At 40.2% G+C, this 26808-nt stretch overlaps 1 protein-coding gene across 4 annotated transcripts in view; it reads left to right on the top strand.

Annotated features, from left to right (window-relative positions):
• CBFB (core-binding factor subunit beta) overlaps window positions 1–26808 on the top strand; it is a gene marked incomplete at both ends in the record, with an annotated part of 61229 nt that overhangs the window by 10315 nt on the left and 24106 nt on the right. For 3 of the 4 annotated variants that reach the window (XM_080702172.1, XM_080702170.1, XM_080702169.1), the window contains one exon: window positions 823–939. The exons of the other annotated variant lie outside the window; for it this stretch is intronic. In XM_080702172.1, coding sequence (XP_080558298.1) covers window positions 823–939 — 117 coding nt within the window. The remainder of the gene's footprint in view (window positions 1–822; window positions 940–26808) is intronic. 4 annotated transcript variants of the gene reach the window in all.

Here is a 26808-nt window from a genome sequence, read left to right as displayed (position 1 = left end):
ATATATAACTTTAAATTGTGGTGTGCTTTGCTGGGCATGGTGGCGCATGCTTGTAATCCTCGCGCTTGGGAGGCTGAGACAGGAGGATTGCACAGGTTCCAGGCCAGCCTCAGCTACTTAGTGAGGTTCTCAGCAACTTAGACCCTGTTTCCAAATAAAATATAAAATAGGTCTGAGAGTATAGCCCAGAGGTAGAAAGCCTCTGGGTTTCACCCCAGTACCACCTAAATAAATAAATAAATAAATAAAATCTCTAGTGCTTTGGGAGACTGAGACAGGAGGATCCCATAAGTTTGAAGGCAACCTTAGCTACTTGGTGAAACTCTCAGCAACTTAGTGAAACCCTGTGTCCAAATAAAATATAAAATAGGTCTGGGAGTATAGCCCGGAGGTAGAAAAGCCCCTGGGTTCCTCCCCCAGTACCACACAGACACACACACAAGAAAAAAAAATATATATATACATACATATATATATATACATATACATATATATGTATGTTTTAAAATGCAAGGATAGTGGCTTCTGGTTAGACATTACCAGTGTGAGATCCTAACATCAGCAAAAAAATTGACCTGAAAGAAAGTATTGATTCCATGTTTGATTTTATATCTAAGCAGCCAATGGCAAATGTCCTTAAAATGGAATCAGATGTTTGTAACTTAATACTTAAGAAAAATGATGAGTGCATGTTTTTTTTACTTTTAAGTATTCTCAGTGCTGCCTGGCTTAAGACATAAACTGATGTAAAAATAAATGACTGCCTGCATAATTTATGTAATGTCCTGCTTCTGATCCTGTTTGTATTGATTTTTCTAAAAGGCTTTTGTGGCCACAGGAACCAATCTGTCTCTCCAGTTTTTTCCGGCCAGCTGGCAGGGCGAACAGCGGCAAACACCTAGCCGGGAGTATGTCGACTTAGAAAGAGAAGCAGGAAAGGTAGGAAATATTTCTTTGCAATTTAAAATACTGCGGGTTTTCTATTAGAGGCTATCTGATGATTTACGTTATTAGAGACCATAGGTCTGATTACCCAGGCATATGATCATATTTCTTTTCCTTTTGTGTTATAAGAATGTAATCATTTTAAAAAGTAGTTGTTAAACTTATGTATCATATCATTAAGTGTATGTATATAATATTCATCACAGAAAGTTCCACCCGTAAGAAAGTAGTATGATTTCTTACGCTTAACATTTAAAACTTAATTACTTTAAAAGTATTGACAAATTTTTTGTTCTAAATATGTGTGACTATAGTACTGTAAGAAATGAAATTAAGAGAAAAATGGGAAAGCTCTGTAGGCTTAATTCAGAGTACTTAGAAATAGCTCATGGGTAAGTTTCTAATTTTATTAATGGAGCAAATTTTATTTTGAGACAAACTGAAAATTTAACTTGGAAATACTTCATTTTGAGGAAAAGTTTCTGGGAAAACATATATGCCTTGCAGTTTTTATATTAAAAGTTTAGGTTAAAATTACAAAAAAATACAGGTGATAATGTTTACTCTGAGAGTCCTGTTAAAATCTAAGAGCAGGTGTGGTGGTGCACGCTGGTAATCCCAGTACTTGGGAGGCTGAGACAGGCGAGTCACAAGTTCACGGCCAGCCTCAGCTACTTAGGTCCTCTACAACTTTGACCCTGTTTCAAAATACAGAATAAAAAATAGGGCTGGGAATATAGCTTGGAGGTAGAATCTCCCTGGGTTTCATCCCCAGTACCGGGGGTGGGGGGGAATCTGAGTTAGATGTATTAGATTATTTTGGTGAAATTTTACTAATAGTATCTTGGATTGATTGATCCTTGATGAAGAAGTTAAGGAATTGACTTCTTCAAATAAAATTCTTAGGTGGGCATGGTGGTGGTGCATGCTTGTAATCCCAGTACTTGGGAGACTGAGACAGGAGGTTTGCAGGTTTGTGCTCAGCCTCAGCTATTTAGTGAGGCCCTCCTCAACTTAGTGAGACCCTGTTTCAGAATAAAAATTAGGGCTGGGGGTACAGTTCAGAGGTAAAATGCCCCTGGATTCAATGCCTGGTACCACCCCCTATAAAAAATATTAAAGAAAAATGTTTTTTTTTTTATCCCATTTTATAATCAGTATGTTTCCTGTTTCCTTCATGTTTCTATACCTGTTTCTATCAACTTGCTAAATTACTTTTCTAATTGTCATTATGAATAGCATAACCTATTACTTTATTTGCAAAATGTAGGAAATATCTAGTAATTAAAAGATTTTTTATTACTCTATTAAAAGAATTTCTAATCTTGTATATATACAATGAGATATTTTTTGTTTTATTATATGAGATTATGTTTGATCTTTTATGGGTAACAAACCAACTTATCTCTGGGCTGGACAAAGGAAAATAGATTGTAAGATTTAAAATGAGTAATAAGCCGGGCGTGGTGGCGCACGCTTGTAATCCCCGCGCTTGGGAGGCTGAGACAGGAGGATTGCACAGGTTCGAAGCCAGCCTCAGCTACTTAGTGAGGCTCTCAGCAACTTAGTGAGACCCTGTTTCCAAATAAAATATAAAAAAGGTCTGGGAGTATAGCCTGGAGATAGAAAGCCTCTGGGTTCCACCCCCAGAACCACAAAAAAAGAAAGAAGAAAAAAAGAAATAAAAATGAGTAATAAGTAACTTGCTTTCCTGTGTATTAGCTTATTTAATTAGAAAATTAAAAGTAAATGTTGCAGATTTTTACTGTTTGGTCAGTCATATATATATATATATATATATATATATATATATATATATATATATATATATATATATATGGGGAAACTTAGAAAGCCACTGTAGGATTATTGAAATTTATTTTCCATATGGTTCATGTATGTGTGACTAAGAACTTATTTTTCCTTTGTTCAGAACATTTCCTTAGAACCAGGTGTGTGTCATATTGCACACCTGTAGTTCCAGCACTCTGTAATCGAGGCAGAGGAATCACTTGCCCAGTAGTTTGAGGCCAACAGGGGCAACATAGTGAGACCCTGTCAGAAAAAGACAAATAACCCACCACTTACTTCCTTAAAGTTTGCTTAATATAAGTAGATGGTTCAGATACTTAAAGGAATAGCCCTCCTCTTTATTTATTTATTTATTTTTATTGGTGGTACTGGGGGTGGAACCCAGAGGCTTTCTACCTACGGGCTATACTCCCAGACCTTTTTTATATTTTATTTGGAAACAGGGTCTCACTAAGTTGCTGAGAGCCTCACTAAGTAGCTGAGGCTGGCTTCGACCTGTGTGATCCTCCTGTCTCAGCCTCCCAAGCGCGGGGATTACAAGTGTGCGCCACCACGCCCGGCTAGCCCTCCTCATTTAAAAAAAAAAAAAATTGTTTTTTTGTCTTCCTTGCAGCTTTAATGCTAACTTACTTATGTATTTATTTTAAAATTTTTTAATACTGAAAATGGAACCAAGGGGCATTCTACCTCTGAGCTGCATCCCCAGCCCTATTTTTAATTATTTTGAAACAGGGTCTCGCTGAATTGCAGAGGGCTCAGTTGCTGAGGCTGTCCTCAAATCTGCAGTCTTCCTGTCTTAGTCTCCCAAATGCTGGCATTACAAGTGTGCCCCACCACGCCTGCCTATTGCTAAACTTTTTTTAAAGACTTTTAATATTGACAATTTTTTCTTTTTATATTTTTGGGAGAGGAAGGATAAGAGGAGATAGGCAGAAAAAGAGAAAAGAGAATATAAGAAAACTGGGGTGCAAGTGGAGGAGAAATACTAAACAATAGCAAGGAAAGGGGAAGAGAAAAAGGAAGGAGACCGGGTAAGAGGAGAAAGGGGAGGCGATAAGGGAGGAGTCGCAGAGAAGTGAAGGCTCCAGTGACATTTCAGTGTTACCAAAGTCTTCTGGTATTTAATTACAATAAATGGGTTATGAACGCAATGAGAAGGTATGTTTTACTTGAATTAATGATACACTTGGACCTTGGCGGTTGATATGTTTTCATTTATATGACCAACAGTAACACAAATGTTACAAGGTTTACTCTTTTATTTAGAAGATATATTTTCAGTTTGACCAAGGTAAGTAAGAGAACTGATGCATGCTATCAGGAAATTTTACATTTTACTAATATTCCTTTAGAAGTGCCCTTTTTTGCAAAGGGACAAATAGTAAATATTCAGTTTTGCAGGCTCTGATCTCTGTTTAGCTACTCGCCAGTGTTCCAAGAACGGTAGCACTGGCAGAAATCAGTATCTTTTCCTCAGGTGGAAATTTGTAAGTGTTCATGTATAGATCATGCATTTCTCAAATGTAATTTTGCCAACATCTATACTATACCAACAGGATCTAGAAGAATAAAGCATTTTAATGCAAAAAAATCTTTGGTGTGCTCTTGCATAATATTGGGATAAAGTGATCCAACTGAATTTAGAGAAAAGGTACTATCCTGTATTTTCTTATCCATGGGATTCAGATTATGGGGTCCCTTTATCGCCCCTCTTTTTGTGGTTCTGAGGATTGAACCCAGAGGCATTCTACAATCAAGTTAGAGCCTGATTTGGGAACAGGGTCTTGTTAGGTGAGAATCTCATTGCTTGCTGAGACTAACCTCAAACCTGCTAGGTGGTTCTGGCTCAGGGTCTTGCATGAAGTTGCAAACAAGCCGTGAGCTTCTTCTGGGACTGAACTGAACAGTCTCTTTTTTAAGAGTTGACTGGAAGCCGGGCGTGGTGGCGCATGCTTGTAATCCCAGCATTTGGGAGGCCGAGACAGGAGGATCTGGGTTCACGGCCAGCCTGAGCCAATTAGTGAGGGCAACTTAGTTGAGACCCTGTTTCAAAATAAAGAATAAGGCTGGGCGTGGTGGCGCATGCCTGTAATCCCAGCGCTTGGGAGGCTGAGACAGAAGGATCGCGCAGGTTCAAAGCCAGCCTCAGCTGGTTTAAGAGACCCTGTTTCCAAATAAAATATAAAAAATAGGTCTGGGAGTGTAGCCCGGAGGCAGAAGGCCCCTGGGTTCCATTCCCAGTACCACAAAAAAATAAAAAAATAAAATAAAGAATAAGGCCGGGCGTGGTGGCGCACTCATGTAACCCCCGCGCTTGGGAGGCAGAGACAGGAGGATCGCGCGTGCTGGCTCAGGAGACCCTGTTTCCAAATAAAAATATAAAAAATAGGTCTGGGAGCATAGCCCGGAGGTAGAAGGGCTTCCAGGAACCCCAGTACCAAAAATAATAATAATAATAATAATAATAATAATAATAATAATAAAGAATAAAAAATAGGCTGGGGGTGGAGCTCGAAGGTAGAATGACTCTGGGTCCCATCCCCAGTACTGCAAAAAAAAGTTGACTGGAGCAGAGGGGTCTACTTCCAAAGCCACTCCTCAGATGTCTTTAGCGCCTAGGTAGGATGCCTCTCCATAGAAAAAGAATGAAGTCGTCATGCTTTTTATTTTTTTATTTTTATTTATTTATTTATTTATTTTTGCGGGTCTGGGGATGGAACCCAGGGGCATTTGACCTCCAGGCTACACCCCCTGCCCTATTTTTTATTCTTTATTTTGAAACTGGGTCTCACTGAGTTGCAGAGGGCCTCACTAAGTAGCTGAGGCTGTCCGTGAACCGCGATCCTCCAGGTCTCAGCCTCCCGAATGCTGGGATTACAAGCGTGCGCCACCACGCCCGGCTCGTCATGCTTTTTATGACATGCTATCCAAGTCACTTGCATCTTTTTTTTTTTTTTTTTTTTTTTTTTTTGGTGGTACTAGGGGTGGAACCCAGAGGCTTTCTACCTCCGGGCTACACTCCCAGACCGATTTTATATTTTATTTGGAAACAGGGTCTCACTAAGTTGCTGAGAGCCTCACTAAGTAGCTGAGGCTGGCTTTGAACCTGTGTGATCCTCCTGTCTCAGCCTCCCAAGCACAGGGATCACAAGGCTAAGACAGGAGGATCATGGTTCAAGGACAGGCTCAGCTACTTAGGCCCTTTGCAACTCAGTGAGACCCTGTTTCAAAAATAAAGAATAAAAAGTAGGGTTGGGGGTGTAGCTCAGAGAGGTAGAATGCCCAGTCCCGCCAAAAAAAAAAAGAATGAAACTAGAAGAATCTTATTTTAAATAAGATTTTTTCCAGTATTCTGTGACTGCTTGCTTTTTCAGCCTTTTGCTTACTTTCCTGCAAGCTCTTTGTCCCAAAATAAATATTGTGTCTGTTTATATACCGTCCACAATCTGGCAGGATTTGCAGGACTCCTTGATGTTAGCTTTGAGAAATCCCAACTCATGCTTAACAAGTTCCTTCTCCTTTCTACAGAGACTAGTCATTCCAAATAAAAGATATCTGTGGTAAAGCTTTGGAATGTGATTTTCCCCAGTAGAAATTGAGACAGTTGCATACCTGGTTTGACACATCTAGATTTTAACTATTTCCATTCTACTAAAATTTCAAATATATTTTCTCTAGCAATTAGTTATTGTTAGTTTGGTGTATTGAAGTAAATGATTTTTTTTTTCTTTTAGTACTGGGAATTGAACCCATGCCCTTGCATTCTAGGCAAGTGCTTCACTACTGAGCAACATCACCACCAATCCTCAGCCCTTTGATGCAGTTTTTATTTTGAATGAGAGTCTTGTTAAATTGCCCAACTTGGCATTGAACTTAAGATCTTCCTGCCTTAGCCTGTCCAGTAGCTTGAAATACAGGCATACTCCAACACACGTGGCATCCCATTTTTGTTTTTGGGGGTTTTTTTTGTGGTACTGGTAGCTGAACCCAGGGCATTCTACCTTTAAGCTATACCCCAGCCCTATTTTTTAATTTTTAATTTTTTATTGTGAAGCAGGGTCTCACTGCGTTGCAGAGAACTTTAATGATAATGCAGCTGGGCGCGGTGGCACACACTTTAATCCCAGCTTCTGGGAGGCTGACTGGAGGATCAGAGTTCAGGGACAGCCTCAGCTACTTAATGAAGCCCTTTGCAACTCAGTGAGACCCTGTTTCAAAGTAAAGAATAAAAAATAGGGCTTGGGAGTGTAGCTCGGAGGTAGAATCCCCCTGGGTTCCATTCCCAGTACTGCAAAAAAAAAAAAAATAATAATAATAATAATAATAATGCAGATGTTGCAAGGATAACAACTGTTAAAATGTTACCAAGTGAATGTGTGTGTCTGTCTGTCTGTCTTAGCTACTGGGGATTGAACCCAGATGCCTTCTACCTTCAAGCTCTACCCCCAGATCGATTTTCTTACTTGGAAACAGGATCTCACCAGATTGATAAGAATCTCACTACTTCCTGAAGCTGTCCTTGAGCTTGCAGTCTACTGTGTCAGCCTCCCAAGTACAGAGATTACAGGTGTGCACCACCGCACTCGGTGGTAATGCATAATTTTTAGTAGGGTTCTTATATCTTAGATTTATTCCTTCTCATTTTCTCTTCTAATTTTTTAACTGACATTATTCAGGCTTTCTCTTTTTGTGTGTGTGTGGTACTGGGGATTGAACTAAGGGGCATTCTACCTCTAAGCTACACCTCCAGTCCTATTTTATTTTGAAACAGGGTCTTACTAAGTAGTGGAGGGGCATGCTAAGTTGCTGAAGCTGTCCTTGAACTTCTGATCTTCCTATCTCAGTCTCCCAAGTACTAGGATTATAGGCTTTTGTGCCCCATGCCTGACTTTTTATGAAAGTGTACAGTCTGAACATTTGGAAATTCATAATAAACTGTTCAGTGCCTGATGGTGATGTACACTTAATCCCAGTACTTAGTAGGCTGAGACAGGAAGATTGCAGGTGTTTGGTAGCCTCAGCAAATAGTGAGACTCTGATTAATCTAGTGAGATCCTGTTTCAAAATAAGAATTAAAAAAATAGGAACTGGGTGTGGTGGCGCATATGTGTAATCCCAGTACTTGGAGGCTGAGACAGGAGGATTGCAGGTTCAAAGCTAGCCTTAGCAATTTAGTGAGACCCTGTTTCCAAATAAAAAATAAAATAGGTCTGGGAGTGTGGCCTGGAGATAGAAGGCCCCTGGGTTCCATCCCTAGTACTACACACCCCCAAAAAAAGAATTAAAAAAATACAGGGCTAGAGTTGTAGCTCGGAAGTCGAATGCCCCTGAATTCAATCCCCAGTGCCACATATGCGCGCGCGCACACACACACACACACAAAATTAGAAAAACTCTTTAGATTAAACTGAACCTCCTCAAATTGGTATGTGTATAGTAATTAAGGATTTTAACTAACTTTTAAAATGTGCCTCTTTGTAATATTTCTGTGCTTTTAAAACTGATGGAGTATTGTATCCTAAAAAGGACAGGGCTGAGTCTAAGAATGCTTGGCTGGTTGTTTCTGTGTGTGAAACCTTTTTTCAATGTATACAATCAGTTTTGTTCATTTTGGTACTGGGGGTTGAACCCGAGGCATTGAGCCCTTTTTTTTTTAAATTTTGAAAAAGTCTTACTCATTCTGAGACTGATCTCAAACTTACCATCCTCCTGTTTCAGCCTTTTAGGTACTGGGATATAGGCATGTGCCATCACGCCTAGCTCCTTTCATCTTTTAAAACCTCAGGTGGGCCAGGCGTGGTGGTGCACGCTTGTAATCCCCACACTTGGGAGGCGGAGACAGGAGGATCGTGCAGGTTTGAAGCCAGCTGCGCGCACTGGCTTAGGAGACCCTGTTTCCAAATAAAAATGTAAAAATAGGTCTGGGAGTGTAGCCCGGAGGTAGAAGGGCTTCCAGGAACCCCAATACCACCAAAAAAAAAAAAAAAACCCTCAGGTGGTCTGATAGCCAGGCATGGTAGCGCAGGTTTGTAATCCCAGTACTTGGGAGGGTGAGACAAGAGGATTGCAGATTTGTAGTCATCTTCAGCAACTTAGCAAGAACCTGTTTCCAAATAAAAAATAAAATAGGACTTGAGATATACCCTGGAAGTAGATTGCCCCTGGGTTCAATCCTCAGTACTGAAGAAGAAGAAAAAAAAAAAAACTTCAGATGAAGCCAGCCATGTTGGTGCATGCCTTTATTCCCGGTACTTGGGAGGCTGAGACAGGAGGATTACAGGTTCAAGAACAGCCTCAGCATGTAGTAAGACTCTCATCAATCCCATGAGATCCTCTTTCAAAATGAAAATAAAATAGGGATGGGAATGTAGCTTGGAGATTGAATGCCTCTGGATTCAGTCCCCAGTATCACAAGAAAGGAGTGTGATGTAACTCAGAGGTAGAATACCCACGTTCAATCCATAGTACCCTAAAAAACCCTTCAGATATAAAGGCAGACTAAACTCTATATTTAAATAGATGGAAACATGTCACTTCACATGAATTTAGGTGTTTTCAAACATATTTTGTCCATATTATAGATTTCCAAAGTGTGTTCTGTGTAACAAAACTGATAATTTCTAGTAAGTGTCTGGTCTTAATTATAGAACATTATTTTAAATTATGAGCCTTTTGGAGAGGGGTGTGTGTGTGTGTGTGTGTGTGTGTGTGTGTGTGTGTTTTACTGAAGATTGAACCCAGAAGCAATACCTCTGCCTGATTTTATTTTTTCTTTGGAAACAGGGTCTTGCTAGGTTTATGAGAATCTCATTACTTGGTGAGGCTGTTCTCAAACCTGCAATCCTCTTGTCTCAGTCTCCCAAATACTGGGAGTACTGGGGATTGAACCCAGGGGAATTCTATCTTTGAGCAACACTCTTAGCCTTAAATTTTTTTTTAACATTTTTTTCTTTTCTCTTTTTCTTTTTATGTTTTGAAACAGGATTTCACTAGGTTGCTGGAAAGTCTTGCTAAGTTGCTGAGGCTAGATTCTGCAACTTTCCTGACTCAGCCTCCCAAGTACTACGATTACAAACATGCACCACCATTTCTGGCTTTCTGGGCCATTTTTAAGAATTGAAATACAGCTGGGTGTGGTTACACACATTTGTAATCTCAGCATTCGGGAGGCTGAGACCCGAGGATCACAATTCATGGACAGCCTCAGCTACTTAGGGAGGCCCTTCACAATTCAGTGAGACCGTTTCAAAAATAAAAAGACTGAGAGCCGGGTGTGGTGGCGCACGCTTTTAATCCCAGCTTTTGGGAGACTGAGACAGGAGGATCGCAGTTTGCAGACAGCTTCAGCTACTTAGTGAGGTCCTCTGCAACTTAATGAGACCATGTTTCAAAATAAAGAATAAAAAATAGTGCAGGGAGTGTAGCTCGGAGGAAAAAGGGCCCTGGGTTCCATCCCCAGACCCACAAAAAATAAAACAAAAAAAAGACTGAGAAATAGAGCGAGGGTGTAGCTTAGAGGCAGAATGACCCTAGGTTCCATCCCCAGTACTGCAAAAATAATAACAACAACAACAACAATAATAATAATAGAATTGGACTGGGGAGTGTAGCTTGGAGATAGAATATCTCTGGGTTCTGTCTCCAGTATCACGATATATATAAAAATTAACAAATTCACCATCTTATTCATCAATTGCTCAATTAAATGATCTCCCCCACCCCAGTATTCAGGATTGAACCCAGGGGCATTCTACTGCCAAACTACACCCTCAGCCCTATTTTTTATTCTTTATTCTGAAACAGGGTCTCACTAAGTAGCTGATGCTGGCCACCAACCTGCGATCCTCCCGTCTAATCCTCCCAAGTATTGGGATTATAAGTGTGCCCCCATACCCAGCAATTGAATGATTTTTAATATTTTTATAGTGTTATCACCTTATCTGCTTTTAGAACATTTTCAGAACCCTGAGCTATTCTAAATACAATTTTAACCACTGCAAACTAGTTCTTATGGTACTAACCACCAACAGTCACTGTTTCAGATGGTTTACCTCATCAGTAATTCTTTTTTTTTTTTTCCGGATCTGGGGATGGAACCCAGTATTCAACCTCCGAGCTACACCCCTTGCCCTATTTTTTTTTTTATTCTTTATTTTGAAACAGAGTCTCACTAAATTGCAGATGGCCTCACTAAGTAGCGAACCATGATCCTCTGGTCTCAGCTTCCTAAATGCTGGGATTATAGCATGCACCACCACCCAGCTTCTTTTCTTTTCCTTTTCTTTTTCTTTTTCTTTTTTCCTTGGTGGTGGTACTGGGGTTCCTGGAAGCCCTTCTACCTCCGGGCTACGCTCCCAGACCTATTTTTACATTTTTATTTGGAAACAGGGTCTCCTAAGCCAGCGCGCGCGGCTGGCTTCGAACCTGCGCGATCCTCCTGTCTCTGCCTCCCAAGCGCGGGGATTACAAGCGTGCGCCACCACGCCCGGCGATATATTTTTTAAATTTGGAAACGGGGTCTTTTAAGCCAGCGCGGCTGGCTTCGAACCTGCGTGATCCTCCTGTCTCCGCCTCCCAAGCACAGAGATTACTAGCATGTGCCACCACATATGGCGTTTTCTCTTTTTTTTAAGTTTTTTTTATTTTTTATTACTCAAAAAAGTTTTGTTTATTTACTTTCTGGTTCTTTGCTTGTGCCTTCAACCCTTTCACAACGATTTTCTGCTCCTCAATATGGAAAGCACGCTTGATCCTGTCCTGAACACATTTAGCGCTCATAGAACTATGATAGGCCCTGCTGACATGCTTTTTTGTTTTAGACAATGTCATAAGAACCTTAGGTCTCCTAGCATGAACCCCACACAATTGGACTGGGCACATACCACATGCAGATTTTGGTGCTTTCCCAGCCTTGTTGGCATAAAGGTAAACAATCCTGTTGCCAAGAGTTCAGGACAGCCTAGTTTTGTTAGAGGCTGTATTGTAGGAAAGCCCTATTCTTTATTTTTACTTTGGAACAGGATCTCATTAGGTTGATGAGAGTCTCACTACTTGCTGAGGCTGTCTTCAGACCTGTGCCCCACCACACCAGCTTGCTTGATTATACATTTGAAGAAACTGCCGTTAGAAAGACAATCTTTTTTTTTTTTTTTTTTTTTTTTTTTTTTTTTTTTTTTGGTGGTACTAGGGGTGGAACCCAGAGGCTTTCTACCTCCGGGCTATAGTCCCACACCTTTTTTATACTTTATTTGGAAACAGGGTCTCACTAAGTTGCTGAAAGCCTCACTAAGTAGCTGAGGCTGGCTTCGAACCTGTGCGATCCTCCTGTCTCAGCCTCCCAAGCGCGGGGATTACAAGCGTGCACCACCACGCCCGGCTGAGGCTTTCTGTCTAAAAGCTACACTGCAGGCCTTGTCTTATTTTTTTATTTGGAAACAGAGTCTCACTAGGTTGCTGAGAGCCTTGCTAAGTTGCCAAGGCTGCCTTTCAACCTGTGATCCTCCTTTCTCAGCCTCCCAAGTACTGAGATTACAAGTGTGCGCCACCATGAGTGGCTTGAGAGACTGAATCTTTCAATGCCATGTAGTCTCTTTCCTAGATAGAGCCAAGTTTTTTTTTTTTTAACCCTAGAGTTTGTGTTCTTTGTAGTTATCACACTGCTGCTAATAAACAATCATTATAGCCAGGCAGGGTGGCACATACTTATAATCCCAGTACTTGTGAGGCTAAGACAAGATCATAGGTTTGAGGTGAGCCTTAGCAATTAGCAAGAACTTGTTTCAAAATAAAAAGGATTGGAGGTGTAGCTCAAATATAGATTGTCCCTGGATTCAATCTCCTGTACCATAAATACATATACACATATGTATATATACTTTCATGATTAAAAATTTATAAAAGAATATTGAAGATTACCAAATTTTAGGTTAGAATAAAAATATTTTTAGCCGGGTGTGGTGGCGCACGCTTGTAATCCCCACGCTTGGGAGGCAGAGACAGGAGGATCGCTTTGGTTCGAAGCCAGCTGTGCTGGCTTAAGAGACCCTGTTTCCAAATAAAAAAAAATTATAAAAATAGGTCCCAGACCTATTTTATATTTTATTTGGAAACAGGGTCTCTTAAACCTGCTGAAGCTGGCTTTGAACCTGCGCTATCCTCCTGTCTCAGCCTCCCAAGTGTGGGGATTGCAAGCATGCGCCACCACACCTGGCTTCCCGTGCCCTATTTTTTATTCTTTATTATGAAACAAGGTCTTATTGAGTTGCAAAGGACCTCACTAAGTAGCTGAGGCTGTCTGTGAACTGTGATCCTTCTGTCTTAGCCTCCCAAATGCTGGGATTATAGGCATGTGCCACCACTCCCAGCGTATTTTAAATTGTCATATATTAGTTTCTTGGCTTAGGGTCTCATATTGTGAATCCCAGTTATTTTTTGGATAATGAGTGTATGGAAACAATTCTTAGAGCCTTTGCCTGTTCAAAATGTCTTTATTCTGCCCTCAGACTTTATTCTAAGTTTAGTGTTTGAGGTTGGATTTTTTTTTTTTTTTTTTTTTTTTTTGTGGGTCTGGGGATGAAACAGAGAAATTTGAGTTCCGAGCTACACCCCCTGCCCAATTTTTTATTCTTTATTTTGAAACAGGGTCTCACTAAGTTGCAGAGGGCCTTACTAAGTAGCTGAGGCTGTCAGCAAACCATGATCCTCTGGGCTCAGCCTCCCAAATGCTAGGATTACAAGTGTGTGCCACCACACCCAGCTGGATATTATTTTCATTAAGATGACCTTGTTCCATTGTCTTGCTTTCAGTGTTGCTATGGAGAATCTGAAGTCATTATTTCCTAATCTATTGTTTGTGACCAATTTTCTCCCTCAGCAAATCTATAAGGTTATCTTTATCTCTGTTTTGATTCTCATCTATGATCTAAGCTAGTGTGGGTCCACAGTGTTTGTTGTGCAGATGCTTGATGATCTTTCCACTGTGGCAAGTTGTATCCTTTTTGATGGAAGTCTGAATTTTGTTAACTTGTCCATTTATTAAGTATATGTTTATATGTATGTATACACACATTATGTTTAGACACATTCTCTAGTTTCCTATTTTATTATTTCGCTTTTCAACTGTAAGAAGTAGTTTACTAAATTACATTAAGTCACCATAGAAGTTATTTTTTACATTTACATGAAATCCAATTATGATTCAGAGGCAAATGAGATTGAATGACCGTCTTTAGTGATTATCTGGCAGTCGAGCAGCTGACGGTGCATTTATGAACAGGGAGGAACATGTGGCTAAAGGACAGTGAGTCACAACCAAGCTTTTTGGTTGTTTTTTTTTTTTTAACTAAAGCTTGAATCCAGGGGCATTCTACCTTCAAGCTGTACTCCCAGCCATGTATGTATGTATGTATGTATGTATGTATGTATGTATGTATGTATTTGGCACTGGGGGTATTCTACTAGGGGCATTCTACTTCCAGGCTATACTCCCAGCCCTATTTTTATTTTTTATTTTGAAACAGGGTCTCACTAAGAGCTGAGACTGTCCTTGAACCTAGGATCCTCCTGTCTCAGCCTCTCAAGTACTGGGATTACAAGCATTTGCTACCACGCCTGACTCCCCTATTTTTTATTCTTTATTTTAAAACAGGGTCTCACTAAGTTGTGAAAGGCCTCACTAAGTAGCTGAGTCTGTCAGCGAATCGCGATCCTCCTATCTCAGCCTTCCAAGTTCTGAGATTATAGGCGTGCTTTAATATACCCGGCTCCTTTTTTTTTTTTTTTTTTTTTAACTTTGAAATGAGACTGGCATCAAAGCTGTTTTCAGTCTCCCAAGTGCTGGGATTACAGTCATGGGCCTCCACACTATCCAGAACCAAGTATTTTCCTCCCCCCCCCTTTTATTTATTTTTTTTTAATTTATTTATTTACTTTTACAGTACTGAGGATTGAACCCAGGGGCATTCTATCTCTGAGCTATACCCCCAGCTCTATTTTTTTTTCTTTATTTTGAAATAGGGTCTCACTAAGTTGTGGAGGTCCTCACTAAGTAGCTGAGGCCAGCTGCAAACCTATGATCCTCCTGTCTCAGTCTTCCAAGTACTGGGATTCCAAATGTATGCCACCACGCCCAGCTCAAGTATTCTCTAAAGGAGTTTATTAAATAGTCTACAGAAATTATTACAACTCAATGGCAGGATACAGACTTCTTCAGTGGAATATCTTGTTTTCCTGGGTGTCTATAACCATCCTGGTATTACTGCTAGTCTGATGATTCATCGGTTTGTGGGTAGGAACAACTATTCATTGTCTGGGGGAAAAATAGCATCTTTCCCTTGGAAAAAAAAATTGCTATGTAAAGCATTGGTGAAAATGTATGTGTCAGCAATCAGTGTTTCTCTGGTGCTCTCTGTTTCATATATTTCATGTACATTGATTGTCTAATCGCTAGTATTACTTGTGAAGGAAGTATTACTTAGCCCTGATTTAAAGGTAATGAGTCCAAGTGTTACAAGCAGAGGATTTATAGTTTGTCTCAGATATATATACTTGATAGAGCTAGAATTTAGACCCAGGTTTAAATTTCTTTCTTTCTTTCTTTCTTTCTTTCTTTTTTTTTTTTTTTTTTTTTTGCGGGTTTGGGGATGGAACTCGGGCATTTGACCTCCGAGCTATACCCTCTGCCCTATTTTTTATCCTTTATTTTGAAACAGAGTCTCACTAAGTTGCGGAGGGCCTTGCTAAGTAGCTGAGGCTGTCCGGAACCGCCATCCTGGGTCTCAGCCTCCCGAATGTTGGGATAACAAGCATGTGCCACCACACCCGGCTCCGGGTTTAAATTTCTTTTTTTTTTTTTTTTTTTTGCGGGCTTGGGGATGGAACCCAGGGGCATTCGACCTCCGAGCTACACCCCCTGCCCTATTTTTTATTCTTTATTTTGAAACCGGGTCTCACTGAGTTGCAGAAAGCCTCACTAAGTAGCTGAGGCTGTCCGTGAACCGCGATCCTCCAGGTCTCAGCCTCCCGAATGCTGGGATTACAAGCATGCGCCACCACGCCCAGCTTCCAGGTTTAAATTTCAATTTCAAAGTTTTTTTTTTTTTTTTTTTTTTGTGGTACTGGGGTTCCTGGAAGCCCTTCTATCTCCGGGCTACACTCCCAGACCTATTTTTACATTTTTATTTGGAAACAGGGTCTCCTAAGCCAGCGCGCGGCCAGCTTCGAACCTGCGCGATCCTCCTGTCTCTGCCTCCCAAACGCGGGGATTACAAGCGTGCGCCACCACGTTCGGCTTCAAAGGTTATTTTGCTTTTACTCTTTCCATGATATCTTGAGGCTAAATATGATATTGATAGTCTTTTTAAAAATAATTACAAGCTGGGCGTGGTGGCGCATGCTTGTAATCCCAACATTCAGGAGGCTGAGACAGGAGGATTGTGGTTAGCCTCAGCTACTTAGTGAGGCCCTTTGCAACTCAGTGAGACCCTGTTTCCAAATAAAATATAAAAAAGGTCTGGAAGTATAGCCCGGAGGTAGAAAGCCTCTGGGTTCCACCAAAAATATATATATAGTAATAATAATTATTATTATTAAAAATTGTGGACGTGTTTGTGAATTACTGTGAAAGTACTCTGAGTATTGATATTAGATTTAGAGATTTAATGAATGGACAAGTTCACAGATAAGAAATTTGCAAATAATGAGGATTTATAATCATTGTGGACACATGTAGAATGACAAAAATGAGTTGCTTTCCGAGCATTTTCCCATTTGAGGTCATAAAAAAGCAATGCCTTACGCTGGGCGTGGTGGCGCACGCTTGTAATCCTCGCATTTGGGAGGAGGATTGTGCAGGTTTGAAGCTAGGCGCCCTGGCTTAAGAGACCCTGTTTCCAAAACTAAAAAAATAGGTCTGGGAGTGTAGCCCGGATATAGAAGGGCTTCCAGGAACCCCAGTACCACCAAAAAAAAAAAAAAAAAGCAATGCCCTCTCTTCTGTGTCACCTCTTAAACTGTAAGCAAGTATCTCTTTTTTTAAAAAAGAATTTTGTTTGTTTAATTATTTATTTATTTATTTTGGTCGTACTGGGGTGGAACCCAGAGGCTTTCTACCTCTGGGCTATCCTCCCTGACCTATTTTCTATTTTTTTTATTTGGAAACAGGGTCTCACTAAATTGCTGAGAGCCTCACTAAGTAGCTGAGGCTGGCTTTGAACCTGTGCAATCCTCCTGTCTCAGCCTCCCAAGTGCAGGGATTACAAGTGTGTGCCACCATGCCCAGCTGAAATTAATTTATTTTTCATTTGTGTGTATGTGTGTTGCTGGGGAAAGAACCCAGGTACATTATACCCTTGAGCTACAACCCTAGCCCTGTTTTGTTTTTTATTTGGATATAAGGTCTTGCTCAGTTGCTGAAAGCCTGGCTAAATTGCCAAGGCTGGCTTTAGACCTGTGATCCTCCTGTCTCAGCTTCTCAAATACTGGGATTATAGGTATGTGCCACCAAGCCCAGCTTTTTAAATTTAATATTTTTTCTTCTTTTATTTATTTATTTATTTTTGGCAATCGGGTCTTGATGAAATGCTTAGGCTGGCCTTGAATTTGTAATACTTCTGTCATAGTCTCCCAAGTACTGGAATGACAACCATATCCAGTTCAACAAGTGTCCTTTTTGAGGTCTCTTTAACAGTGCCATATTTTTCACATTTATTTTTGTGCTTTTTGTTGGTAATTTCACTATTTTAAAATGGTTCCACTTGTAATCCCAGCATTTGGGAGGCTGAGACAGGAGGATAATGGTTCAAGGACATCCTCAGCTACTACTTAGTGAGGCCCTTTGCATCTAAGTAAAACCCTGTATCAAAATAAAGAATAAAAAATAGGGCTGGGGGTGTTGCTCAGTGGTAGAATGCCCCTGGGTTCCATCCTTAGTAAATTAAAAAAAAAATTGCCGGGACTTCCGGGAAGATGGTGACCGAGAAAAGCGGGGCTTAAGAGCCCCGCTAACAACCAATCTCCATTACCACAAAACCAGCGCCTTTCATAGCCAGAAAACACCATCACCAGAAAAACAAAAAAACCACCAGGCTCCAGAGAGAAAGCGGACTGAGAACAGAGCTCAGAGCCACAGAGGAGATACACGCGCCCGAGGACGCGGCAGCAGCGCCATACTGCCGGCGGCAGCGGCAAACTCACCGGACAGCTACAGCAAGTCAAGGTGAGCCGCTGCGGAACAGCCAGGCGGGATCTTTCGGCGCAGAGAGCATTTAGAGCTCCCAGTGGCTGAGCTCAGCACACGCTGCAGGAACTCAAAGTGGAACTCAAAACCAGAGAAGAAAAAATACGCCAGCCTCACGGCCGAGGGCGTGGCAGCGGCGCCATATTGCCACCAGCGGCAGCAGCAGTGAATTCACTGAGTCCAGTACAGCTACATCTGCGTACTCAAGAACAGTGAGTCAAATTGTGGGCCACAGAGGAGAAATCCCAGTACTGTACCCCCTGGGACTTGACCCAGTGAAGGAGTGGGGGTGGCAGAGATATCACACCATAGGAGAACGTGCAACCTGGCACCCCCCATAGTTTAAAGCAGCCTCTATCGACTCCCTGGGTCAGAGACTCTGTGATACAACCCAGTAAAGGAGTAGTGGGGTCTGAGATACTACAGACTCGAGATCCAGAGCACCTTAAGTGAAGTCATAGTGACCCAAGGGAAGAACCCAGAGAAGGCACAAACCTCCGAAATCATGGGAAAGAGGAATAACACTGGGGCAATGAATGCCCACAACCCCACAACATCAGAACCTGATAAAACAGAAAATCAGAGATTTCTAGAAGATCAAATCAGGAAAATAACTATAGAAATAATAGAGGTGCTTCGAAAAGAACTCAGAGAGAGCCAAAAAGAGATAAAGGATGCAATTAATGAAGTAAAGGCCTCAATTCAAAGCACAAACAACCGATTAGACCACATGGAGAACAGAATCTCACTCTTAGAAGATGAGCAATCCAAAAATGAACGCATAGTTTCTAATCTAGAAAAAAATATACAACAGCAGGAATCTGACATTGAAGAAATATGGGCCCATCTTAAGAGAGCTAACCTAAGAATAATTGGAATAGAGGAGGGAAAAGAAAGTGAAACCAAAGGGATCAACAATCTCTTCAAGGAAGTAATAGCAGAAAATTTTCCAAACTTAGAGCAAGAGGTTGATACACAGGTCCAGGAAACTTATAGAACTCCCTTTAGACAGGATCAGAGAATAGGATCCCCACGCCACATAATTGTCAAAATGACCAATGTGGAAGCCAAGCAGAGAATCTTAAAGGCAACAAAAACAAAGGGCCAAGTGACATTCAGAGGCAAACCAATTAGAATCACTCCAGACTTCCCAAACCAAGTCATGAGAGCCAGAAGGGCTTGGAGTAACATATTCCAAACTCTGAAAGAAAACAACTTCCAGCCAAAAATGTCCTACCCAGCAAAACTTTCTATCAAATTAGATGGAGAAATAAGAAGCTTCCATGACAAACAGAAACTGAAGGAATTTATGTCTTCAAAACCAGCGCTAGAGAAAATACTCAAAGAGATTAACTACAAAGAAGAAATAGGTAACACTCACCAGAAACAGAGAAACAAGACTTTCCATCCAACAGACAACTAAGATTGGTTATCTGTGGAGATTCATTATTTATGTTAGTCTTTTACCTATCTCTAAATTGTATTGTTTGCCTTTATTGTTGTTAATTTTTAGGATTTCTAGTTGGAATATTAATATACCTTCAGATATAGCATTTGGAAATATTTTATCCAATTCTATTAGTAACTTTTAACTCTGTTTACATTGTCTTTGGATATACAATATTTTTTTATTATTTTTTAGGGAGTTTGTATATTCTTCTGTTGCCTGTGTCATTGAAATCATATCCAAGAAATCACTGCCAATTTCAATGTTGCGAGGTTTTATGACCCAGATTTTCTTCTAAAAGTTTATAGTCTTAAGATATATATTTAGATCTTTTATCTATTTTGAGTTAATACTTGTATGTGGGATTAGGTAAGGGTCCAATTTTATTCTTTTCCATGTAATTATTATTTTTCAACAATATTTAATTAAAAGATTATTATTTCCACCACCAAATGTTCATGGAAACCTTGTCAAAAATAACTTGGCAATATAGGGAAGAATTTAGCTCTAGGCTTGTATTTAACTCCAATGGTTTATATATCTGCCTTTAGAACAGTACTACACTGTTTCAATTATTGTAGCTTTATATGGTTTGAAATCAGAAAATATATATCTGCTAGCTTTGTTCTTTTTCAAGATTGTTTTGGGTATCTAGAATCCATATTCCATATTAGGATAGATTTTTTTTCTGAAAAATAAATATATAAATATATGATAGTTTCACCTAAAAAAACAAAAAAAAAATCCTCTGGTAGGAAAGAAAGCAAAAAGAAATATTGAAATGTTATCTTTAAGTCGTCAAAAGCTTGGTATCAGACAAATGAAACTGTTATGTGAGATTAACATTTTTAATTTTGGATAAATTGCTATAATACTAGATGTCAACCACTAAGCCAAGCATGGGAAGGAGGGATGGGGAGAGAATGGGGTGGGGATTGGGTGGGGGCTGACTGGGCGATGTGTGCATGTATGTCTACAAAAGTTTGTATCCCACTATGATGTATGAATACAGTGCACCAATAAAATAAAATAAAATAAAATAGGAAAAAAAAAATTGCCGGGCATGGTGGTGCAGGCTTGGAATCCCAGCACTTGGGAGACAGAGACAGGAGGATCGCACAGGTTCGAAGCCAGCCTCAGCTACTTAGTGAGACCCTGTTTCCAAATAAAGTATGAAATAGGTCTGGGAGTATAGCCCGGAGGTAGAAAGCCTCTGGGTTTAACCCCCAGTACCACCAAAAAAAATAAATAAATAAAAAGAGAGAGGAAGAAAAGAAAAAGGAAAGAAAGAGAAAGAACAGTTTGGGATTCACTAATTTGGTGTTCTTAGAAATTTTAGATCATAGCCATGGCAACTAGACTAGACTGCATGTGTGTGGGTGTGTAGACTATGTGCATATGTGTGTATAGGTTTAATACTTAAGTATTTTATTGTCTTTTTCATTAATACCATATTGTAAACACCTAACAAGTTCTTGTGTTAGGTAAAATTCTTTTTTTGGGGGGGAGGGTACGGGGGTTCCTGAAAACCCTTCTCTGGGCTACACTCTCAGACCTAATTTTTATATTTTAATTTGGAAACAGGGTCTCTTAAACCAGCGAAGGGCTTCGAACCTGCACGATCCTCCTGTCTCCACCTCCCAGGTGTGGGGATTACAAGTGTGCGACACCACACTTGGTGTGGTAAAATTCTTTTTAAAGATTATATAGCACTCGAATATTTATTGAACTTTTTATTGTTGCACACTTAGTTTATTTCCGTAGTTTTTTTTTTTTTTTTTTTTTTTTTTTCTTTTTCTCTTTCTGGTGGTACTAAGGATTGAACCCAGGGGCATTCTACTTCTGAGCTACACCCCCAGCCCTATTTTTTTTTTTTACCAGTACTGTGGATGGAAATCATGGATATTCTACCACCAAGCTACACCCCCAGTCCTATTATTTTATTTATTTATTTTGTGGTACTGGGGATGGAAACCGGGAGCATTCTATCTCTGAGTGACACCCCCAGCCCTATTTTTTATTCTTTATTTTGAAACCAGGTCTCACTGAGTTGTAAAGGGCCTCACTAAGTAGTAGCTGAGGCTGTCCACAAACCTCCCAAATGCTGGGATTGTGCCACCATGCTGGGCTCATTTTTTTTTGTTTTGAAGCAAGGTGTGAGAGTCTCACTATGTTCCTCAGGCTGGCCTTGAACCTACAATCTTCTGGGATTCCCTGCATCTGTTTATTCATTTTAAGGCCAGATAGAATCCATTTTGTATAAAATATTTTATTTTTCTAAAATAATGAGTTTAATCTGAGTCATATTTTAATAAATTTTCAGAGTTTGAAATAAAGCATCATTTTCAGTGAAAAATGTCTTTGTGTTTAAAGGACATTATTGAATTACATTACAAAATACCAAACTGTTAAGAGACAGAATTATATTTTTTCATACTTTGAGGTTTGTTATTCATGAACATTTGAAATAGCCAAACATTTACTTTGAAGATCTACACATAAACTATATTTATTTGAATGTGAACATTTAAATAAATCAGAAGGATCATCTAAATGTTATTTTTAATTATGATTCCAGACATTAGTCTCAATTAAGAAATTTAGCTATTTTCTAAGCCATTTAGGAATTTCTCTAAACAAATATGTAGTTTTCTTTGTCATGAGAGAACATTTGTGAAGAAGTAAAAACTGGGAATTTAAAAATTTAATAATTTTATAAGACTTTTTTTTACTATGGACATTAATATGAATAAGATAAGAGATTGGAATCTTTCATTATAAAAAATATAAAGTCTGGCGTGGTGGTGCAGGCTTGTAATCCCAACATTTGGGAGGCTAAGACAAGAGGATCATGGTTAGAAATGTGGTAAGTCAATTTATATTGATAAGAAATATACAGGAGTATTGTCTTTAGTTTTTGTGAGGCGCTGAACATTATTTCATTCAGCATAGCCACTTGTTTCAAGATGTACGTGGATGGAGTTTTAAATTCTCTGTGTGGAAGGGAATAAGCACTTATCAGAACAGAAGGAAATGTGTGGTTAAACGGTTTCAGCTATAACTGTACACTATTTCCCTTGGTCCAAATGGGAGGAGAAATGGAAGCTTACGTTTTTGGACTTTTTCCCCCAATATAAGTAGAAATCGGTTCAGCATAGTTTCTTGAAACCCTTAACAGAAATTGTTATGTTTAAGCTAGGCCTGGTGACACATGCCTGTAATCCCAGGACTTGGGAGTCTGAAACAGGAGGGTCACAGGTTTGAGACTAGCCTCATCAACATAGTAAGACCCTGTTTCAAAATAAAAAGTGAAATAGAGCTGGAGCATAGCTCAGATGTAGAATGCCTCTGGTTTTGAGGATCGTGGTTCGCAGATAGCTTTTGCTAGTTAGTGAGGCCCTCTGCAACTTAGTGAGACCCTGTTTGAAAATAAAGAATAAGCCGGGCGTGGTGGCGCACGCTTGTAATCCCAGCATTCGGGAGGCTGAGACCTGAAGGATTGCAGTTTGCAGACAGTGTCAGCTACTTAATGAGGCCCTCTGCAACTCAGTGAGACCCGGTTTTAAAGAATAAAAAATAGGGCAGGGGGTGTAGCTCGGAGGTCAAATCCTCTGGGTTTCATCCCCAGACCTGAAAAAATAATAATAATAATAATAATAAAGAATAAAAAATAGGGCAGGAGGTATAGCTCAAAGGTCGAATGCCCCTGGGTTCTATCACCAGACACACACACACACACACACACACACACACACACACACACACACAAGAATGCCTCTGGTTTCAGTCTCCATTACCACAAAATAAATAACTAAAATAATAATAAAACAAAAAGGGCAAGGGTTGTATCCGAGGTTGAGTGCCCCTGGATTCAATCCCTAGAACTCCCCCTAAAAATAAGTCATGTTTAGCAGTATAGGAGAGTGACATAAATATGTAGTGGGAAGGCATAAATTCTATAGATTTAATGTTATAGATGTCCCAGGAATACTCTTTCTAGCATTTCTATTTATTCATCTGTTTATTTTTGTTTGTTTTTGCAGTGCTGGAGGTGGAACCCAAGGGCATTATACCTCCAAGCTACATCCCCTCAGCCCCCCCCCCTTGTGTGGTACTGAGAGTGGAACCCAGGGGCTTTTCTACCTCTCCGCTATACTCCCAGACCTATTTTTTTATACTTTATTTGGAAACAGGGTCTCACTAAATTGCTGAGAGCCTCACTAAGTAGCTGAGACTGTCCGCAGACTGATCCTCCCGTCTCAGCCTCCAAGTGTTGGGATTAAAAGTGTGCGCCACCACGCCCGTCTCCTATTTTTTTATTTTTATTTTTGAAACATGGTCTCACAAGATGATGAGAGTCTCACTACTTGATAGGCTGTCCTTGAACCTACAGTCCTCTTGTCTCAGCCTCCCAGGTATTGAGATTACAGGCATATGCCACCATGCCTGGCTGCCCACCAATAATTTAAAATGTGCTAGTTGGTTATGTTGGCACACACCTTAATCCCAGTATATGGGAGGCTAAGACGGGGATTGCATGTTTGAGGACAGCCTCAGAAAGAAGGAAGACTCACAATTTAGCAGAAACCTGTTTAAAAAGGGGGAGGGGTAGCGTGAGCCTGGCATGGTGGTACGTGCTTATAATCCCAGTACTTGGGAGGCTATGACAAGAAGGTCAAGGTTCTCAGACACTGTTTCAAAATAAAGAATAAAAATAGGGCTGGGGGTGGAGCTTAGAGGTAGACTATCCCTGGTCTCAATCCCCACTACCAAAGTAAAAATAAAAAAGGGCATATGTAGCTCAAAATGCCCCTGGCTTCAAATTCAAATACCACAGTTAATTAATTGGTAGTCATTTCTTATTCAACATATCTCAAACCAAGGACCCACAATTCAATGCTGAGAAAACTGCTGACTTGAATAAAAAAATGATACACCTCTTTTCTCAAATTGAGAAACTGTTTTATTAATTTTCTGTAAGTATACGAATAATAAGATGCCAGCTTTTAGCCCACAGATACTGAAATTATCGAAAGAAAATATATCTGGTATGGGTAAATGAAAAACTTTGTTTATAATGATGTATTTGATTACCTAGAGTTTTGAAAACTTATTGAAATACTGCTTTTTTTGCATTTTAGAAGTCTTATTCAAAGCAGTAAATGATTTTTAAAAACTGTTGATTTTCATTCAGAAGACCATGTTATATAAAGTAGATGGGACTAAGCCAGGCGTGGTGGCGCATGCTTGTAATCCCCGCACTTGGGAGGCTGAGACGGGAGGATCGCACGGGTTCAAAGCCAGCCTCAGCTACTTAGTGAGGCTTTCAGCAACTTAGTGAGACCCTATTTCCAAATAAAAAATATAAAAAAGGTCTGGGAGCATAGCCTGGAGGTAGAAAGCCTCTGGGTTCCACCCTCAGTACCACCAAAAAAAAAAAAAAAAAGTAGATGGGACTTATATTTTTTAAATGTAACTAAATGTAAGAACGTTTGTAATTTGGGAGGCTGAGACAGGAGGATTGCAGTTTGCGGACAGCCTCAGCTACTTAGTGAGGCTCTCCGGAACTCAGTGAGATCCTGTTTCAAAATAAAGAACTAGCTGGGTGTGGTGGCGCACACTTGTAATCCCAGTACTTGGGAGGCTGAGACGGGAGGATTGCACAGGTTTGAATCCAGCCTCAGCTACTTAGGCTCTCAGCAACTTAGTGAGACCCTGTTTCTAATGAAATATAAAAATAGGTCTGGGAGTGTAGCCTGGAGGTAGAATGCCCCTAGGTTCCATCCCCAGTACCACCCAAAAAAAAAAAAAAAGAATTTAAAAATGGGGCTGGGGGTATAGTAGCTCAGAGGTAGAATGCTCCCTGGGTCTCATCTTTAGTACATGCGCGCGCGCGCGCGCACATATACACACACACACACACACACACACACACAATATATAACTATTAGAACAGTATGTCATTTAGGTAGGAAGATTTTGGAATTATAATAAATTTTCTATTCAGTTCTTATCTGTATCAAAATAACATATATACTTTGAGATAGTATTAACATTATCTCCTCTAAATGGATCCTTAATGATTTTTGAGAACAGTTATTTGTTTTTGTTTTTGTTTTTTTTTTTGTTGTTGTTGTTGTTGTTCTGCTCGAGAAGGGTCTCCCTTCCTTGTTGCCCAAATAGCCTCTAACTCCAAGGCTCAAACAGTACTGTCTCAGCCTCTAAGTAGCTGGGATTATAGGTGTGCACCACTATGCCTGGCAATAACAATTATATTTTGAACCAATATGAGAATTGATAGGATGATTGAAAATGTCTGAATCTGGAAATCTTAACTAAAGTGACTTTTGAAAAAGAATGGTAAAGAAACTGGTTATTTTTTCTGAAGGAAAAAAAAAAGTTAAAACTTTAAAACTTCAATGACTTCCAAAGCATAAAGATGTAAGTGTTGAGCCGGGCATGGTGGTGCACGCTTGTAATTCCAGCGCTGGGAGGCTGAGACAGGAGGATTGCGCAGGTTTGAAGCCAGCCTCAGCTACGTAGTGAGGCTCTCAGCAACTTAGTGAGACCATGTTTCCAAATAAAATACAAAATAGGTCTGTCTGGGAGTATAGCCCGAAGGTAAAAAGTCCCTGGGTTCCATCCCCAGCACTAAAATTAAAATAAAGATATAAGCATTTAGCCAACCGGGCATGGTGTTGCACACTTGTAATCCCAGCATTGGGGAGGCAGAGACGGGAGGATCGCGGTTCATGGACAGCCTCAGCTACTTAATGAGGCACTCTGTAAATTAGTGAGACCCTATTTTAAAGACATAAAGAATCAAAAACAGGGCGGGGTATAGCTTGGAAGTCGAATGCCTCTGGGTTCCAGACCTGCTAAAAAAAAAAGAAAGCGTTTTTCGTGTGTGTGTGTGTGTGTGTGTGTGTGTGTGTGTGTGTGTGTGTTCAGGGGATTGAACCAAGGGCATTCTTTTTCCAAGCTACACCCCTGGCCCTGTTTTATACTTGGAACAGGTTTTTTTGTTTTGTTTTGCGGTACTGGGGATCGAACCCAGGGGCATTCCACCTCTTAAGCAACACCCTCAGCCCTATTTTTTAGTCTTTATTTTTTGAAACAAGGTCTCACTGGGTTGCAAAGGGCCTCACTAAGTAGCTGAGGCTGGCTTTGAACCTGCGCGATCCTCCTGTCTCAGCCTCCCAAATGCTGGGATTACAAGCGTGGGCCACCACGCCCAGCTCGTAAACAGTTTCGTAACAGGGTCTTAACTGAGGATCTTGCTAAGTTGCAGAGGCCTCCTTCAAACTTGTGATGCTCCTGTCTCAGCCTCCAAGAGGATTGAGGCAATCATCATGCCTGGCTTGGTGAT

The sequence above is a fragment of the Muscardinus avellanarius genome (genome assembly GCF_963383645.1).
Source record: "Muscardinus avellanarius genome assembly, chromosome: 10".
In the NCBI taxonomy this organism is placed as follows: Eukaryota; Metazoa; Chordata; class Mammalia; order Rodentia; family Gliridae; genus Muscardinus; species Muscardinus avellanarius.
Note: the sequence above shows the minus strand (reverse complement) of the source record. Positions and strands in the feature narration are given on the sequence as shown.